General features: G+C 42.7%; 1 protein-coding gene across 1 annotated transcript in view; it reads right to left on the bottom strand.

Annotated features, from left to right (window-relative positions):
- LOC119159396 (WASP homolog-associated protein with actin, membranes and microtubules) overlaps nucleotides 1-14783 on the bottom strand; it is a 30874-nt gene extending 16091 nt beyond the window's left edge. Inside the window, exons 1-7 of the mRNA XM_037412137.2 lie at nucleotides 14522-14783; nucleotides 11804-12299; nucleotides 10421-10597; nucleotides 6340-6547; nucleotides 2596-2768; nucleotides 1652-1811; nucleotides 292-452 (exon numbers count right to left, since the gene is read on the bottom strand). Coding sequence (XP_037268034.2) covers nucleotides 292-452; nucleotides 1652-1811; nucleotides 2596-2768; nucleotides 6340-6547; nucleotides 10421-10597; nucleotides 11804-12299; nucleotides 14522-14523 — 1377 coding nt within the window. The 5' untranslated portion in view covers nucleotides 14524-14783. The remainder of the gene's footprint in view (nucleotides 1-291; nucleotides 453-1651; nucleotides 1812-2595; nucleotides 2769-6339; nucleotides 6548-10420; nucleotides 10598-11803; nucleotides 12300-14521) is intronic.
- Between the last annotated feature and the right edge of the window lie 4392 nt (nucleotides 14784-19175).

The raw sequence follows: 19175 nt of genomic DNA, 5'->3' as shown, positions 1-19175 counted from the left end.
AATAACTTGATATGCTGCAATGCGTGCTAGAGTATGTTTAAAACTGCAAAAACTACCTTCCTGAGACACACGAAAGATAACCATTTTTGCATGGTAACGAAAGAGCCAAACCAATTTATTCTCTCATTTTCACACTTCCTACCCATGACTTCAGCATGTTTCCCCAAGGTTTCCTTGAAGCAATAACTGTGACCAACCGTGTTAATGACATACGTAGAAAAGCTCGCTTCTCTGCCACTACAAACGGCTGATTGCAGGCAGATACCTAAAGGGGAATGCACGCCCACCTACCCGCTTGTTTCTGAGGATGGCTCGCTTTCTGTAAAGCCTGTTGAGACGAAGCTTGAGTCGGTCTCGCCTCGACATGGGGCCACTGTTCTCCATCTCAAGTTCATCCTCAATCTGATCTCGTTCCTCCACTGCATCATAAAAGATGCCCTCATCCAGCTCCTCTGCACCAAACCAAAGTCCAAACCAAAAGTATTGTCAAAAATTGAAGATTCCAAATAACATAGCACTTTCAGAAAAACTCACACAATACTAACAGCTTGTATGTCTAGGTCTGCGCGCACAGGTTGAAAATCTATCTTGGAGTTTAGACATAAAAGGAACTTCACATAGCTGAGTCGATGCTGGTTATCATGTTCATGACTCAATCTGATCTTTAGCAGTACTATGTAACAGCTGAGTTTCTTGGTTTCCATTACATTTCTTTTTGTCCATTTTTGATATGTTTCATGATGCATTCTTTCATATATCAGGTGCAAAATATTTTAGAAAGGCTACTGCATATAGAAGCAACCTAGAACTGTTCTTTTCAAGAAGGTGCAGCCTAAAATGTCGCAGTTCTCTTTTAAAAGTGGGGTACATAGTATATGGCGCAACGCTACCTATGAACATAAAAATGTAAATTGGTTGAGCGGCCCATTTATGGCAAGCTATGTATAACCATACAAAACCAACAAGCAATGAAGCCAAGAAAAACTTAAGGGAGGTCTTCATTGAAATGCAGTACTGTCAAAGAAATTTTAAAACAACTAAATGCCAGATTATCAAAAGTATCAAGAAAACAACAAGCAAGTGTCTATTAAATCAATGCATTTTTATTTTTTTAAGACTATGTAAATCTTGTACCGATTTCGTTTAAGAGCAGCATAAAAGCCTGAATTTAATAATTCGAGACTTTGTTTCCAATAGGGCCACATTTTGATACACCCATGTCTTAAATATCAAAACGTGCTCTGAACAATTAAATATCTTATTATGCACTACCATCCCAACACCACAATGTGCACAATTTTTTCACCAGCAAAAAAATGGCTGGCAATTGATCGTTCATTCATCACAAAGTAGCAAGCGAGTTTTATGCCAGCATGAACATCGCAGCTGAAGCTCTTCATTTTAAACAGCTCCCAACATGTGTGCATTTTGTGACATCGCACCACATTGCCCAAAGTCAAAACAAGAGCACTGGTTCGCTGCTATTTTGATACAGTTAAAGCTGAGGCACTCAAATAACTAAAAAAAATCACGTAGGACTCAGTTTTACCGTTTTCTTCAGAAAGAAAAATTCGGTACACCGTCAACTGTGCTTTCTTGAAGTACCTGATCAACACTAACACAATGCATGAGCAGTGCGAGGATTTAATACCTTGCCAAGCGCGATCGAGGATGTCCTTCTGTCTTCGCAGTATGTCCTCCTCCTCCTTGAGCATCTCCAAGCTTATATCGAATATGCCCAGCTGAGAACGGTACACCTCTTCTTCCATTTCCTCCAGCGTGCACTGACCGCGCAATGCCTGCTGTTCCAGCTGCAGCAGAACAAGACATGCTGCACATTCCACTACACTCCCTCTTCGGCTATACTTCTCACATGCCAATAATGTGGGAGAATTCCAAGCCAATTACTATGAAAAGGCCTTCTATGAAAAATGAAAGAATTGCATGTTGTAACCAACCACCTAAACAAGTCAGCAGTGCTGTAATTGAGCCCTTAGTCTTGAGTACATAGTTCTTGAACTAATTACTGGCTTTACAATTACACTCACAATCATTTGCAACATATTATCTACTGCACACACACCTCTCTTTCAGAAGTTTAAAAGAAAGCCCAGGAAATGTTTGAAAATTTCCCGCAGTTTCCAACTTGTATGCTAAGGCAATATTATATTAAGTAAGAAAAAAAAAAGAGAGGTTATGCAAGATGTTCCTCACAACAAGCAGTCAAAAGGGATGTTTCCAAACATGCTCTACGAATGTTGTCATTTCTGTAGCCCTGAAGGTTTGTAGAGAGAAAGCTACTATAAATTCATCACTAAAACTTTGATGTAGCAAAAAGATAAATGCTGGCAGATTTTTCAGGAGGCTCCTAGCACAACAGTTTGTTTTTCTCCACCTTTTCTCCTCACCTTTATTTTTTCACGCATGTAAACTGAAGCTTTTGATATATATGACAGGTATTATCTGCTTTGAAAGCACTGTTCTATGCTATCATGGACACTGTGATGGATCAAGTGTGCTTCCACGTGCATGTTGAGAAGCATGTGAAACTCTGAAGTGCACATGTAATAAAAAACTCCTTTCTTTGCAGCTCACCATTTTGGTGATTCTGCCATGCTGCAGCTCTCGGGTGATCTTGATGGCACCGAGCAGTTTGAGCCGCTCCTGGCAGACAAACACTTCCAGCTTCTGAAGGCGCTGCATACCGTACAGTTCAAACGTCGACCGACCGAACTTTGTCTGGTCTTCAAGCATCCTGTTTCTCTGCCCTGCACAGGATTTCCACAATGGCATTTCAGACACAGCTCAGACAACTGGAACTCGGTCAGTGCAACAGCCTTAAGGCAATTGTGCAGAAAAAAGTTCTTCCACATTTTCCTTTGTTTTCGGCATTTCCGATGGCAGGATTGAGTGGCATGAAAATGAATAACTTATATCTAAGTATCACTTAGTTTTTAACATATGAAAAGCATAACAAGCAAATATAACAGATTTTCTCGCATATAACCTATCACTGCACATATTAGGCTCCCAAAACTCTACAAAAAAAAACTGCATATAACCCCTACGCACAGCCTACAACCACACTTTTAAAGCACATTTTTCCATTTTCTGACCAGGCTTGTATGCAAGAAAATATGTTAAGCACACTGTTAATGCTCATTATATTGGCCAATGTTATAATGAACTAATATTAATTTATTCAACAAATGTCATTTTTCTTGAAATTCTAGTACAAGCACAATCAGGAGCAAATGTGCTTATAGATTAATATTACAGACAGTACACAATTAAGGTTTAATGAACAGTTAGTGCCAGATAGGTTGAAATCATGTAGCGTGCCACTGCTACTACTTCCGCTGTTCAGCAGTGTTGGAAGCTGTCAGCCTTATAAATGTGAGCACATTTATTAAGTGGCGCCGCTTAATTCATAAAGAACTTTTGACTCCTCCTGTTGGAGGGTGTGGGAATTGAGGTTAGCCCGCTGCCTTTGCGCGGGCTTTGCCGTCTTTTCTGCCATTCTCATGTCCCGACATGTCTCCCCTCCTCCGCTGTCTGCCTCGCTGGAAGAGCAGAGTGACGTTGAACCCCCTCACCCAGTAGCGAATGTTGACTGTGGCGTCGCGCGTGGAGTCTCCCGAGAGGTTTTCGCGCGCTGAGTCGGGAGCGGGCAGAGATCTCTCTGGGGACGACATGGGGGTAAGCACGCGTTTCTTTTCCGTCTGTCAGCTCCCTGTGGGGCTCGTTAGGACTTCGCCAACAGCGCCTTGCACCCGCGGCGAACGCTTACCCTATGTCGCCCCCCCTTTCGAACGCTAGGCCGAAGAGTGGTGCGGGTTCCTAGTGCGTGGCCAGGCTACGCCGACCCGTATCTCTCCGAAGACAATGCGAGCGCCTTTGCCCTCGCTCAAGCAACCGGGCCTTGGTCGCGGTGTCTCCGTGGATCATCTTTACCACGGAGGCGTGCTCATGGCACCCTGTGTAGTACTTTTATGCCTGTGGCGTGGATAAGCCTATTTGCTTTCCCGCCGCACCTTTGCAACGGCTGTACTGCGTTTGGTGTTGCCACAGACAATAAGGTGTTGCGACTTTAAGCAGTATTGTGTTCTCGCCACGGCGACGGTTAACGCGTGCCCTGCGGCTCGCTAGACCGGACCCACGCTAGTGGCCGTACTTCTTCGGGATACTTGTCACCACAAGGGCAATACTGGCTGAAAGGGCAAGCAACAACTAAAGTGTACAAATAGATATAACAAACCAACTTCAGCTACTTTTTCAAGCTTGTTGTGGCATGGTCTCAATTGCTACTCAATCAAAGCATTAAGTGGGGATGTGGCAATAAAAACTGCTCTTGTTATCTATGCAGATGATCTGACAAAATTTGGCATGCAGATGTCATTTGCTAAGCTGATATCATAACTGAAACCAGTGTAGTTCTTTAGTTACAACACCTGTTATACTCTCATCGTCATCCCAAAATTAATTAATTAGAGATGAGCTTATCAAAATTTCTGCATAAAAATATTCACAAGGGCCCATTCTGTGCTGTAATGCAAAATGTCTTTAGTTGGTTTACAGTAGACTCTCAGTAAACAGAAATCTGTTAAACGGAACTGCTGCCTCTGCAATGCTTGGTTTCGGGCTTGTATTCTGCACTTATATTCACCTCTCAGTAAGCGGAACTCCTGTTAAATGGTACATATTTTCCCGGTCCCTTCAGGTTCCATTTACTAACAGTCTACTGTATTTGGCTTACTTTTTCAATAATTAAGTGAGCACACAAAAAGATTTTTTAAATGTCCTGGGCATATTGTCTCACTATCACCTTTTATAAAAAGCCAATTAAAATAAAAATCTGTATGATGTGCACACAAATATGGCCAGCTTCACAGCACTAACAAATGTCTCAGAATCTAAGTGCAGAAAATGGAATTGCTATATCTTCATTTGTTGCGAAATGGCACAGGGATGACTGACAGCAACTGCTCAAAAAATTAAAGCTGAGAAAAGGAAGCTAAAAAAATTGGAGCTTAAAGATAAGAAAAAAGAACTCTGAAGGAAGCTGGCTTTATTTTTCATTGGTGCAATGCAGCTCTGTAGCTATCTTAAGCTCCGACTTGTCCTCTTTATGATGATGCCAATATGGTGACACTGTGCCAAGGGAAGCTAGAGATTCGCATTTTCTAAAGCCCGATTTCTCACATACCTTCTGATGACAGTCTACCAGTAAAATGATTGTTTCCCAACTTGTTTTACTTATACTGGTCTAATAATTAACCCCAATGTAAACATGATATCAGAATTGGAGAAAAATATTTATTGAAAAAAAAGGCAAATATTTTGACCAAATTTACCATTGACATTGTCACGTCCTCCCAACAACAAACAGTACACCTGCCTGATAAAATTGTATTATTTTTACCCATAAGCCAGCAGGCCACGTAAGCTATAGAAAGCATTCTGCGAAGAGACGAGAAATGAAGTGGACTAGCCAGACTAACTAAAAATGACAGGTATGTCAAAAACAAGGTCAGCTAGCGCTCCAAAAGGTTGATAAAGTTTAATGCTCATACAATGAGCAAGCCTTCATGCACATCCTTTGCTGAAGCCATACCTGATTTTGTTCCGATATTCACACAGCCTTATGCACATTAGTGGCATGCAACAAACTGCTTACATCATGTGCACAGAGGGTGTTGGAGAATTATCTCCAGATAAGGTTAGACCTTTGTGTTTCAACAATCTGTATTATGCATATTGTTGCACGTGATAGCCATATCGGTTATCTCAAGATCTCAAGGTTCGTTTCCTGTTACACGAAAAGCCACTTTTCAAGTGACAAAAAGAATGACACATTGGAATTTTTTTTTTTTTACTAAAAAAAAGCAACATCGCAACTGGCTAATTACAATAAATGAGTCAGGATAACAAATCTATGCATTACTGTATTTCAGCTCTGCCAAGCCTTGTGGAACTTAGTACAAACTTCGTGCATCTTTTTTGTGTTTCTTTCTTTTGAGTACAAATTTTTACCCACAGAGATAAAAATTTTATATGGTGTAACAAATATATCGCGAAAAAAAATTACTTGAGGGTTTACAAATACCCCTGCACAATTATATGAGAGTAACTGCCATCATGTGCGGATGGCTGCTTTGCATTTCTTATACAGCATTTGGCATTACTGACACATGTTGAATGCACACACAAACTAATAGCATAAAATCCACAAATTAGCCCGAAGGAGTGTTTACTGAGCAGCATAAAATCAGCTATATCACCTACACCTGAAATAAGGAATTCAGTCACTTTAGTGAAATGTCCTAAAAATACCCTGACCTGAAACAAGATCAACGGTGCGCCGATAATACTCCTGGTAAAGGTGTTGCGTGGCCTCGTTGGCTGACTGCGCTCGAGTTTCCCACTCTTCGAGCTCCTTTGTTGCTTCTGCTCGCACACGCGGGCCAAGCCGCCCGTCGTCAGCCCGGAGGCGCAACGCACGGCTACGTTCAGCTGCTACCTCGCGAAGTTCCAGAAAGGGCCCCAACTGCAAGGTTAACTCGTTATGAGATGCAGCATGGCACACCAAAGGAAAACACCAAATGCTTACTTTGACACACTGGTTGATTGAGACTTTTAAGATTGGATGACAAAGTTTAAGGGGTTACCAAGCTTGAAAAGAGCACAGACAGATTAAGAGGCCACCAGCATGTTCGTTTTTTCATGCTAGTTTGTTTTTTCAACGACTGTGTTTCATGAGTGAAACCCTTTGCCGTAAGCCACACTTTCATGTATAGGAATATTTTTTAATGTTATAGTTAATTCCATTCAGATGGCATGCAGAACACCAGCTTCCATGGTGGTGTACATCCTAAAGCTCATGTGAGCACCAGCAATTACACTTGTATGTTCAACGACACACGCATGGTCTGTCCAGAAAGTACTAGGACCGATTTTTTTCTCCGTAAAAATGTGGTGATGAGGGGATGTAGCTGCGCTGGTTGGGGGGGGGGGACTCTTAGTTACTACTGCACCAATTGACAGTCATCTAGCATTCAAATAGTGTACATTGAGCTTAGGCAGTGCTGTACGAAATGATGTTCTAAAGAACAACATTCCAGGAAATAGTTGCTTTTTGGAGGAACGAGAATGCCACCTTCCATTTATGATTGGTTAAACTGCAACAATAATGCGTTACATTTAAGAGGAAATGGCCTTCCTTCTGCAAACGTTCCACGGCATTCCACAGGGGCACGCACCAAGCAGCAAATCATTCAGAACAGGGTGAATGGCCTACCACATCAGGCACGAAAATGTACCGCTCGTCTGTCACATGACTGCTTTTCACTTCAAGGCGCCCGCCAAAGGAGCAGGGAAGCGCGCTGAGACCGATCGCGTGCGGAAGGGGCAGTCGAATTTTTACAGCAGAGTTGCTATGCAGTCTGTTGTGAAAAAAAATTATCACCATCGTGAACTAGCACACACCCTCTTCACTTTCACTTTCAGAACATGTGCACCAATTTTTCTGGCATAAAACACAGTAACACTTATTGGCGAGAGAATGAGTAAAGAGAGAGTGAAAGAAAGAGATATAGAGCAAGAAAAAAATTCTCGGCAAGGCGAGATTTGAAGCCGCCTATCCATAATCTGAAGGCAAACGTCACAGCTATCCAGTTTCTTTGTTTGTTTTTTTGGCACGATGTTTATTTTTTACAGGTATGACACTTTAACATAATTCAGTACCAAGTGATATGTTCATTCTGCTCATATCGCAATCCAACGACGAACACATCACACTGAAGAATTAGCTATAACCTGCACAGAAAATATATCAAGTAACGGCCTTTTCCAATTTTACACTAGAACGGCACCAATGGCATACACTGTAAGTAGCTCATTGACGCGAATACCATGTTGGCTGACTTCCCATTTTCTCGTATATATCTCTTAGCTGACTGACTATCTTAATGAGGTGGAATGTTGAGAAAGTTACTGGATATGTGTTTCTCTGCAACATGCACAAACGCTTGCAGAGCATAGCATAGCTTTGTACAGTAAAGTATAGTGGTGGAAGGGCAGTCAGGGTGAGAAAAAGAAAAATGAGTTGAGGAGAACGATTATAAAAATAAACAGAGACAAAGAGAAAGAAAGGAATGGAAAGGGGTAAACAGGGTGAAAAGGAATAAATAGAGAAAAAAAGAATGCTGGAGAGCGACTACAGTGAGAGAGATAAAAAAGATGTATAAAGAAAGAAAAAATAAATAGAAACAATTGTAAGAATGAGAAGATAGAAAGAAGAAGAGAGAAATACAGAGAACTAACTACGTTGGCCGACTGCAAAAAGGGGTCTTCACTAAGTAGCAAATATGTACCTTAGACATTATTTTCTACTCACACCAACAATACTGAAACAGCACTCAATACTGAAACAACACGGTTTGCTCAGCAAAACACTTAACTATATTGGTGCATGCGCGGCAATATGTATTTGAATTTCTGAAGGACAGTATCCAGACTGCACCTTTGAAGACCGACTTGGAAAGTGACGCATCAAGAAATGTGCAGGACTTGAAATTGACGTGAATGAAGGCTGCAGTTAGACAAGCCTGTAGTAGGGCCTGTGGCCTCAAATTAAATTAGTCTCGGAGCTGTAACCTGCTCTCGGCGATGTCAAATTCATATATGTAGCTCGATGCGAGCTTTGAATTGCTCACTTTATTCCACTTAAGGATTATCCTACAGTATATTTTTACTAAAAAGTCAAATGTAACAATAATGAAAAGATCCGTTCCAATTTTCAAAATGTAAGTGCAACGAGTTCTTTTGCATTTGGGAAACTTGTAATGGGAGCTCGTTCCAAAATTGCGAAGGAACGAGGAAAGGCCTTTCATTCCGGTTTTAAAGGAGCATGTACAACACTGAGCTTAAGATGAACCCCTTTTATGGTGCCTTGTCAACTCAACAATCTATCTTTTATTACAGCAGCATTGCATGGTGAACTTCGTTATCAAAGAACTGGGAGTGAAAACCATGACATGATCAAGAGTGCTTATGGTAGTGATGCCAAGGGTCGATCAAGTGTTTCTGAGTGGACATACTGTTTCATGATGGAAGAGAGCAAGCTGAAAATGAGCAACGGTTAGTACACCATTTAACGGCAAAAAGTCACAACAACGCACTATGCCACATCACATCGGCTGTCGTGGAGCTCCTGACCAGACACAGCACCCCAGAGCCTCCTCAGCCACCCTACAGCCCAGCTGTCACTACTTCAAACGTCTTCTTCCCCAACTGAAGACGGTACTCAAAGAATGGTAACACAGCTCGGTCCATGCCTTTCAAGAGCTTGTAACAAGGGAGCTAAAGAGCCTTCTAGCCTCTGCGTTCCAGGAAGCCTTCAGTGATTGACAGAGTTACTAATAATGCTGTAAGTCAAAACTAGTAAGGCTATGTGCCTCAATTGTCAATAAATTTTTACTAAAAAATTCAGTCCTGCTGCTTTCCAGGTGAGCCCTGCACGCAAAAAGTACACATGTTGTGCCTATAGATCATAATTTAACAATTGAATGCACTCATTGGCATTGCTATACTGCAAGTGTGGTTTGTTTTGCTGAGCCCAATAAGGAGTTTGTTTCGAGACTTAAGATCCAGGTTGCAAAGTTCTTTAAAGTTACAGCATGACAATATATTTAAGAAATAATGATCCAGACAATAAACAGCAATGTCACTGTTTAGACAGATCTCGTACCAATATTCCCAGTGATGCATTATCCACAATTCTATTCTAGCCTTATCACCTGTCACACAACAGGCGAATCCAATAGGTAACGTCAGTAGACCATTGCTCTGACTTCAGCCATAGTGCAAAAACAAGAAAAAGTATTAGCATCAGAAAAGGCACTGTTATAAAATACCAGTTCAGGCACGCTATCTATCAAAATAAAGCTAATCACTAGTAATGTATGTATGAAGTTGTGTGTGTGAACAACAAGGACTGATAGATATTCAAAAGCCTCTGGTAATTAAGATGAATGTCCCCAAATCAAGGTGATTCCTAAAGCAACATCATCAATGAAACACAAAGAGCTTAACTGTGAGAGCCAATTATGAAAGATAAAGGAGGCAGTGTTCACATAAAAGCAGTTTTTGCACATAAACTGTGCACATCTATGAAGACATATCCATGAAGAATTAGGTTTAACCATAAATGCAAGGACAATTATCACAGTGTTGTAGGAAGGCCCCATTATACATTTGTCCAAATTAAATGCATTGTTATGTTTGCTTTCTAAAGAAAAATAGAAAAATAAAGAGCGATATGTGCCCAATCATCAAAAAAAGAAACAGGCGAGCAAGCAGTACAGTAACAGTAACACACAAACAGTGCAAGGGCATGTACAAGCTGCGATATTACACTTGCCTGGAAATTGTAGAGCTCAGCCAAAGCAATGGATATGTTGACCACCACTTGGTCCTCAAGTGCATACACCGTTGACAGGTTCAACATAGTCTCAGAGAGTGAACGGAGGGAAAGTATCTCATTGAGTTCATCATAGGCACGCTCCAGAGTACGCTTCAGGCCACGCAGTTTCAGCTCCTGCGTGCACATCAGCAACAAATGCACACCTTTGCTCTGGCTAGTGTAGATGCTTTGTGAATACGTCAGCAGATCAAAATACTCCTCCCTTGCCCCCCCTCTTGTGCCTTGTCTACTGACAAGGCAGTATGACCACCACGTCTGAACACCACTTATGTTTTAGTTGGCACATGAGCATGAACGAGAGCTTTACATTTCATCCTTGATGGATGAAATCTCTCCAGGAGCTAACAGTGACGGCATACAGCGTTAGCTGCCTAAAAGTGGCGAGCTCCATGTTCTATCCAGACTAACTGTGCAAAGTGGGGGTGATGCCCACAAAATAAATTTCTTTCTGTGATGAATATTTGGAAGCTTATTTGTGCAACATTAATTCCATCATTATACCACATGTCTAAAATAAAATTCAGCTGCTAATTAAAGCTACTTTTGTATGTGACTCAAGAAAGGGCCTCACCACCATGCCCCTCATCCAGCTGTAACTTATGCTTCTGCTATGTGCCTACAAGTTGCCACTTGTCACCTAGAATAGCAAGCCAGGTGACTAACTAGGCAACATCTTCGAGTATATCATTTAAAAGCTTCTATCAGTGTAGTTCTCTACTAACATATTTCATGAAAAGCAACTCCATATTTCCATTACTTTGAGCAAATAAAAGAACTTTTTAACAATAACCCCTTATTTTCAGACGAGTACAGTCTCTGAGCTCTTTATTGATTTTAGTCCACTTAACGGACCCCAAGTGTGGCATCACAAACTCGGTAAGGCTTTGAACTTTAGTGACATACCTCAGAGAATCCCATAAGAACTGGCTGCTGAAGAAGTGCACCTCTAGTACAGTGCACTGGCGTAACGGCCATATCTCTCTGGCCTCAAAGATCATGTGCAAGAATTGCCGCAGTGTATCGCTGATGAGAAGTAGTCAAAAAACATAAAGTGGTCCTGACATCCATAAATGTGCGCAAGGTTCTCCTTCAGAGGGGCTAGAGGTTTGTCGCACCACCCACCCTCCCTATGATGTCAATGCATGGGGCAAACCTCCCACCACCCCATAGGTGGCTGGGAGGGGTGGCCCCTCCCCCTTTTGCTCCCCCACTGTGCCAACGCCTATGCTGACATCCACCTTGAGTCAAGGTGGAAGGTCAAGATAACAAACTTTTAGAATACAGGAGCACCGCTTCTGCCCTTCACAAGCATTCCCTTACCTGAATGTCTTCTTCATAGTCAGTCAAGTAGTCTTCTTCACCAAACAAGAGAGAAAAGAGCAACCTTTTCCCTGTCGCGTCCAGTGCTTGCTTAAAATAGTGCTCCAGCTCCCTGCACACTTTGGCTTCCACGGAGGAGTCCAGCCTTTCGCGAACGCCATTTTTCTTTGAGAAAAACCTCAAGAAGTTCCAAGAATCTTTTGTCTGCGAGTCACTGAGTGGGAAAGAGTTCTCAAGTGTGGGGCACATAAGCACAAGCTGCTTGTGAATGTCGTGCAGGGCATCCGAAAAAAGCAGAGCAGCACGTGCGGCACATGTGTCCCTATCACACGCATGACGCTCACCCTCGGAGTAGCTGATTGCAAACTGACACTCTACATGGTTGAAAGCGACAATAAATCGTGATGAGCCATGGCTGGGAACATCAGCAGGTTCGAATAGGTTCTCCCGAATAGCCACCCATCCGTCAAGGCTGTCTTGGCGTTCTTCCATGGTCCTGCATTCACCAGATAAGTGCACTTTATGTGAGAAGCAATCCTACAGTAGATTTCAATTACGTGTAATGTGCGACAGCATAGTTGGCATCACAGACACACTCCTAGTTTCAATGTGCACATTAAAGGACTGGTGCACTGACTGATCTACTTTCTTTAAGTAAGTAAAACAATCATTAGAGCTAAACCTGAAGACACCATGAAAGGTCCCCTTTTGATCCCCTAGCATTATTTATTTAATATTTAACAATGCTGATCCACACGTGATTCTGAATCACACACCCATCTACTGAGGTCACCACAAAGCACGAAACCACATGATAAACAGTTTTGAATTCCTAGATTCTTTTCTCTCTTGCTTTTCTGGCTCCAGCAAGCTAGTACTCATGTAATATGGGCCATGTCATGCGTGATAAACTCGCGAAACTCTCACGGATGGAAACACCAAAGCTTAAGTCCGAGTAATGCAGGTGCTTCCATTTTTAGCTCTTAGAATTCGTGCCATGACAGTAATTTTAAGTGAAACACCCAAATCTGAGCCAACATTATCCATTACGGCAGATTTGTAGCGACATGATATAGTTATCTCTAGCCATTCTTAGTGGTCTTTATAGTAAACAAATTATGTTGGATTTCAATCTATGAGGACTGTCATTCCCTCATAGCTGCCTTATTAATGTGGAAATTGCAGCACATGATATACATGTTACAAGTAAAATGATAATGAATGCACATAAAATGTAAATGATGGATGCAAATACTCATGGCATGATTACTTTACTTCTATATACTTCCCCAACAATGATGAATTTTTTTTTTACTTAATGTAGCTAAGAATACCGTATTTCTCATGGTGAAATACCTTATTAAAAGTTTAATGTAACAAATTTTCAAAGCTTGTCAATTAGAACATTATGTATAGTTACAGTGAACACAGACAAATTGCTTGGTTATTGAACACGACCTCTGTCTATCATTATCCGCTCGGTTATTGAACACAACTTCTGTCTATCATTATCCACTCATTCTCTGTCCACTGCAGGAGAGATGCTTGTCGGTGATTTGATTCGCAAAGAAAAATATCTATTCAAGTCATTTTAACAACCGCCAGGACTTGCTGCAGACGTACACTGAAGGCGCCTCGAGGCATTTGCCGTACATATCTCTCTATTCACAAACATTAGCGATTTATAACACGTGAAAACGAAAGCACACGCAGTAAACACCGACAACGCGACTTTTTTTTTTAATTTTCCATCGCTCATTTCGAATAGCCGCGACGAGGCCAAGAGGTTGTCCACTCTCCCTGCGTCAACATCGAAGTACGGCAAGAGTGCCGCGTAGCGCACTTTGGGCGATGCGTAAACAGCTGATGTCTAATCCAGCTGATGTCTAGCTCTGCCAACAGCATGCTTCGCGCTCGTGACGTGCCTTCACCGCTTGCCTATGTGGGTCACTATCCGTTCCACGCGCGGTGCTCATAAACTGCTGCCGTAGCTCACCGACTGCCGGCAGGTTTCATCCTCGCTGTCTATCTTGTTCGCGACAGCGCGTCACGCAAGCAGCCGGCACGTAACTGCGAGCGTCCCAACGAAAAATAATAGAAAGAAGGAGATCAAAAGTGCGACGGGTAACAAAACGAAGCCAGCGTGCACGGCTAGATGACCCCTCGAGCCCGCTCCAAAAAAACCAGTTCTAATATTTGAGAACTTCCTTCACGGTTTCCCACTTTTGTGTGTTAGTGCTTCCCAGTGGATTCGGTTCTTTTCGGATCAGTGACGATCGCACCAGGTTTGCACGCGCTAAAAGCTAAACTCCCTTACCGTGCAATCCTCAAATCGAGGTCGAAAAAAAAATACCTAGCTTCAGTTTGTTAAACTTGACTGCTGCTGACGAAACACACAAGCAATGTCAGGGATTACACGAAACTGTCTTTCTTACGACGCGAACGCTACATAGATACGCCTGCGCGGCTCTTCAGAGAGACTTTTACAGCTTCCATTAATCATGTGACGAAGAGAAACCAATTGTTGCGACTATTTTATCTTAGCGACAGTCGCTTAGCGGCACATGCATTTAGAGATAACCACAGCCCCCGCTGATTACACGCCTACTTTATAATAAGCACGAAGCGCATCCAGAATGAACGCAATATCAATTCATTAAACAAAGCCTAGTTATGAAAGTTTCACGGTGAAAGGCAAAGTTAATAAGCCAAACTCACATTGACGTAAGTCTCCTGCTTCAAGAGTTGCAGGCGCTGGCAAGTGAAAACTTTTTGCGCAGCATAGCACTTTTTTCAACAAGAACACAGTCACTTTACAGAGTTTCCGCTGTCCAATAGCATGTGCGCGACACGTTGGATTGTTCGCTCGGGTCTTTGGTTAAGAAGCAACACAACTTTTTTTCACACTGACCAACACTGCCAAGCTAATGTTTGCGGTGTTGTTTCGATCATCTGGAAGTTAAAGTTCACACTCTCATACTAGGCCTCATCCAACCTGAGTTTCCTTTTTGTAGAGGGCGCTGTAAGTTGTACGCAGTATTGTTATCAAATTTTAAAAAATCTAAAAATTAAAACATCAAAAATTACAATTAAAACTATTTCAAGTATAAATATATTCCTTTAAAATTTACAATTTTTGGTTTAGGTTGTTATTTATTAAAGAAACTTTTGTTTTTGGGCTCGCATTATGCAAGTTTTAAGCGGTGTTTGGCGTGTTTGGCATAGTTTCTAAATTCACAGCACAAAAAAAAACATCATTCCTTCACCAGCTCGCACTCTTGTGAATAGATGACCGGCAAAATGGGCAATCGCAGGGAACTGTGGGATACACTGGCTTCCGGTTCGACGCACCGCACGAGTCAACAGCGGCGCGCGCGCATTTTTGCACTGCTCCGTTGAAAGAAGCACCTCGCTGTGCTATGTCAGTGCTTTCTTTATTTTTTTTTCCAACCGTGACTGTGACGATGACAAGCTACGGAAGCTATGAATAATCCAGAAACTTTTTTGTCGCACTAAAATGATCTGCAATGATTTTATGCTGATCAGAGTGCTGTCAGTTTGGCTAGCAGATCAGTCGATACACAAAACAGTTTTTTTCTGGTATGATACGGTACTGCAGATAAAAAGTCACCATTTTAAAGATTTCAGGGGATGGAGATGACTGTAGCAATGTGCTAAGAGGACATTTCAGGATCGCTGCTTCGGCTGACATCGTCAGTCGATCGGCATGAAGCGCAAACTTATTGAGCGCGTTGAGATATTTTTTTTTTTTTTCTAGCCGTTAGTGCGCTATAAGATGCATTTCTTAGTCGAAGTCAGATGCAAGCTGCACGGCATGGTGGCACATAAACAATACAGTCAGACATAGACGGCACCAAATAATCCAAATCCTGCGCTTGTTTAACGCACTTCTCTTCCTTAGGGTACCGTCCTGGCGCACAGTTTGACCAAGATAAACGCAAATGAACTCGTCCAGCGCTTCGTGTAAACTTACTCTTGAGCGAAGCTTTCACGTTTTTTTTTTTTTTGTCATATATGTAGGTGCAATGGCCGGTGCTAATCTCGTATGGCAGGTAGATTTCGCCCGCTCGTTCCCATAATATCTTTGCTAGGCGCGCCTACGCGACAATTTATTTCTTAATATAATATTCGCAGCGAATTCATGCGTGAGCTTTTTTTTTTAGTGTGGAATACACACACACCTGTGATAAAATGGTTTTCGCAGACTCTGGCTTCAAAGTTCCCTACTCAAAGGCTACCTGTCGTTGTGGCTCTCTTCACAGTCACGGCCCACCTCGTTTTTGTCTTAATTCCGTAGCAATTGATACCTGCGTTTGCCTTGCACGCTTGAGTTGGAGCAGCCAACGGCTGAACAACTGACCATGGTTTATCAGGACGAAGATAAACGGGTGACCGCGAACGCGCGAATTCCGAATAATCTGAGGCTTGCGGCAAAGCGGTTTGCCGTCGTCTACTCTTCTCGAACCGGAAGCCGGTAGCAGACGGTGCATCCCACAATCCCTCGCTCTTTTACTGGACACCTATTGGTTCTAACGCCTGCTGGGAATGTTTTCCGTGAAATCCTTGAAAGAGAGTCGCCGATCTTTCATCGGTACGATGTCATATCCAAGGTCGAATCCGGTCTGTTTATTATTCGCTGATAAATATAATTTAAAAATGCATCAGTGCGTGTAAACAGTACTTGAATAAAATCTAATGTTTATGGAAACCACGTTGCAACTTGCAAGGCCATAAAACCAAACAATCAAAAGGGCTCAAATTCGATGGGAAGTCGTGTTCGATCATGGGCTGTGGCGCCGGCGTTATGATGATCAACGCCGGCGCCACAGCCCATGATCGAACACGACTTCCCGTCGAATTTACATTGTGCTTTGCAGAAGTCATTGATTCAGACAGCGTCACGCAATCAACTCCCGGCATGCCGTAGATTCGTGTGACTGCTGCCACGTACTCCATTTCGGATGGTCATTCATCAGGTGGCTTGGGAGAAATACAAAAAAGAGATAGAGAGAGAGCTAATGGAAGCATGACGACAGACAGTTGAGTTTAGCAAGTAGATAGCTATATATAGTAGCGATATGAGGAGAGAAAGTTTCAGGAACGCACTTCTGCGACCTACGAGGAAGCGCGTCACAGCGTCGTTGTGACGTGGCAGGGAAAGAGAAACGAAAGTAGAGAGAGAGAGAGAGAGAGATGAAAGGAGTAGTCAATAGTGCCAGACCCAGGATAGCCCTACTTTCCCTATTCAAGCAACCAGTGGGTGCCCGGCGACAGTAGGTGATTAGGCTAACATGTACAGACATCCTAACACATTGCTAACAGAATTAAGTCAACATCAGAATTCAGTCAACCAAAGGATCAAGCAGGATTTCGTACAGGCTGCTCAACAATCGACCACATTCATACCATCAGTCAGGTGATAGAGAAGTGCTCAGAATACACCCAGCCGCTATACATAGCCTTCACAGATTACGAGAAGGCGTTTGATACAGTAGAGATATAAGCACTTATGCAGACACTGCGGAATCAGGCCGTCGACGAAGCATATATAAACATCCTGGAAGAAATCTACAGGGGATCAACTGCTACCACAGTGCTTCATAAAGAAAGCAACAGAATACCAATCAAGAAGGGTGTAAGGCAGAGGGATACAATCTCCCCAATTCTATTTAACGCGTGCTTACAGGAGGTTTTCAGGGCCCTAGATATGGAAGAGTTAGGGATAAGAGTTAATGGAGAGTATCTTGGTAACCTGCGGTTCGCTGATGACATTGCCTTGATGAGCAACTCCGGGGACGAATTGCAATACGTGATTACTGAACTAGGTAAGGAGAACAGAAAGGTAGGTCTTTAGATTAATCTGCAGAAAACGAAAGTAATGAACAACAACCTCAGAAGGGAACAGCGCTTCGAAATAGGTAATAGTGAACTTGAAGTTGTGAAACACTATGTCTACTTAGGACAGGAAATAACCGTGGAGCCGAACCACGAGACTGAAGTAACTCGAAGAATAATAATGGGGTGGAGCACATTTGGCAAGCACTCTCAAACCATGACAGGTAGGTTGCCACTATACCTCAAGAGGAAGGTACATAGCAGCTATCTTGCCGGTACTTAGCTACGGAGTAGAAACCTGGAGGCTTACAAAGAGGGTTCAGTTTGAATTGAGGACGACGCAGCGAGCAATGAAAAGAAAAATGGTAGGTGTAACCTTAGGAGACAAGAAGAGAGCAGAGTGAATTAGCGAACAAATTGTGGTTAAAACTACTGTAGTTGAAATCAAGAAGAAGAAATGGACATGGGCTGGGCATGTAGCACCTAGACAGGATAACCGCTGGTCATTAAGGGTAACTAACTGGAATCCTAGCGAAGGCAAGCGGGTTAGATAGAGACAGAAGGTTAGGTGAGCAGATGAGATTAAGAAGTTTGTAGGTATAAATTGGCAGCAGCAAGCACAGGACCGAGTTGACTGGCGGGACATGGGAGAGGCCTTTGTCCTGCAGTGGACATAGTCAGGATGATGATGATGATGATGATGATGATGATGATGATGATGATGATGATGATACAGACATACTGACGCTAACCTCACTCCTCCAGTCCCCTTCTTCCTTCTCTCGTTGCTGATGCACGTTTGTTTTGGGCGGAATACGAAATAGGCCCTTCACCTTCACACACTTGATAGGCGTTGTGGAAGAAGTGGGGGACCCTTAAGCTTCGCCTTTAAGAGTTGAACGCGATAGCGAAATCCGGCCCCTAGTGCGCCCTTCAACCACTAAGTGCATACTTATTCATATATTTTGTTACACACACACGCACACACACAACACACACACACGTATACGCACACATTAGATTGTACCAGCGTGCGCGCGAATGGTACATACAGGTTTTTGATCATATAAAGCAAGGTTCGCATGGCCTTCAAGACACACTCCGCGCGCTCGCCATTTCGGAGGCCATAAAGAGTATCACAATGCCGCACAAATAGAAGAACATTATCTAGCGTTTGCTGTTTGCTTGATCCACGCCTCTCGAAAGGCATGATTTGTTTTCCGCTAGACGGACATTTTTGGAGCTGTTTGAAAGTTCCTGTGTGTTTTTAGCGGCGATGGCTGCACTATCCCGGCCTTTTTCGACGTAGTTTGAGGCCTCCCAAATGCGCCTACAAATCGCCGAATGGGCTCGTTTTCGTCGTGACACCTGTCGAACAAATTACATTAAAGGGGCCTTGAAACACTTTTTCAAGTAACCATGGAATGAAATCACTAGAAGTGGTAGCCGCTTCAGCCGCAGTGTGTAGAATTAATTGTACACCTTAGTTACGAAGGCCTGCCTTATGGCTTGAAAC

This window comes from Rhipicephalus microplus, chromosome 1 (genome assembly GCF_043290135.1).
Source record: "Rhipicephalus microplus isolate Deutch F79 chromosome 1, USDA_Rmic, whole genome shotgun sequence".
Lineage (NCBI taxonomy): Eukaryota > Metazoa > Arthropoda > Arachnida > Ixodida > Ixodidae > Rhipicephalus > Rhipicephalus microplus.
Note: the sequence above shows the minus strand (reverse complement) of the source record. Positions and strands in the feature narration are given on the sequence as shown.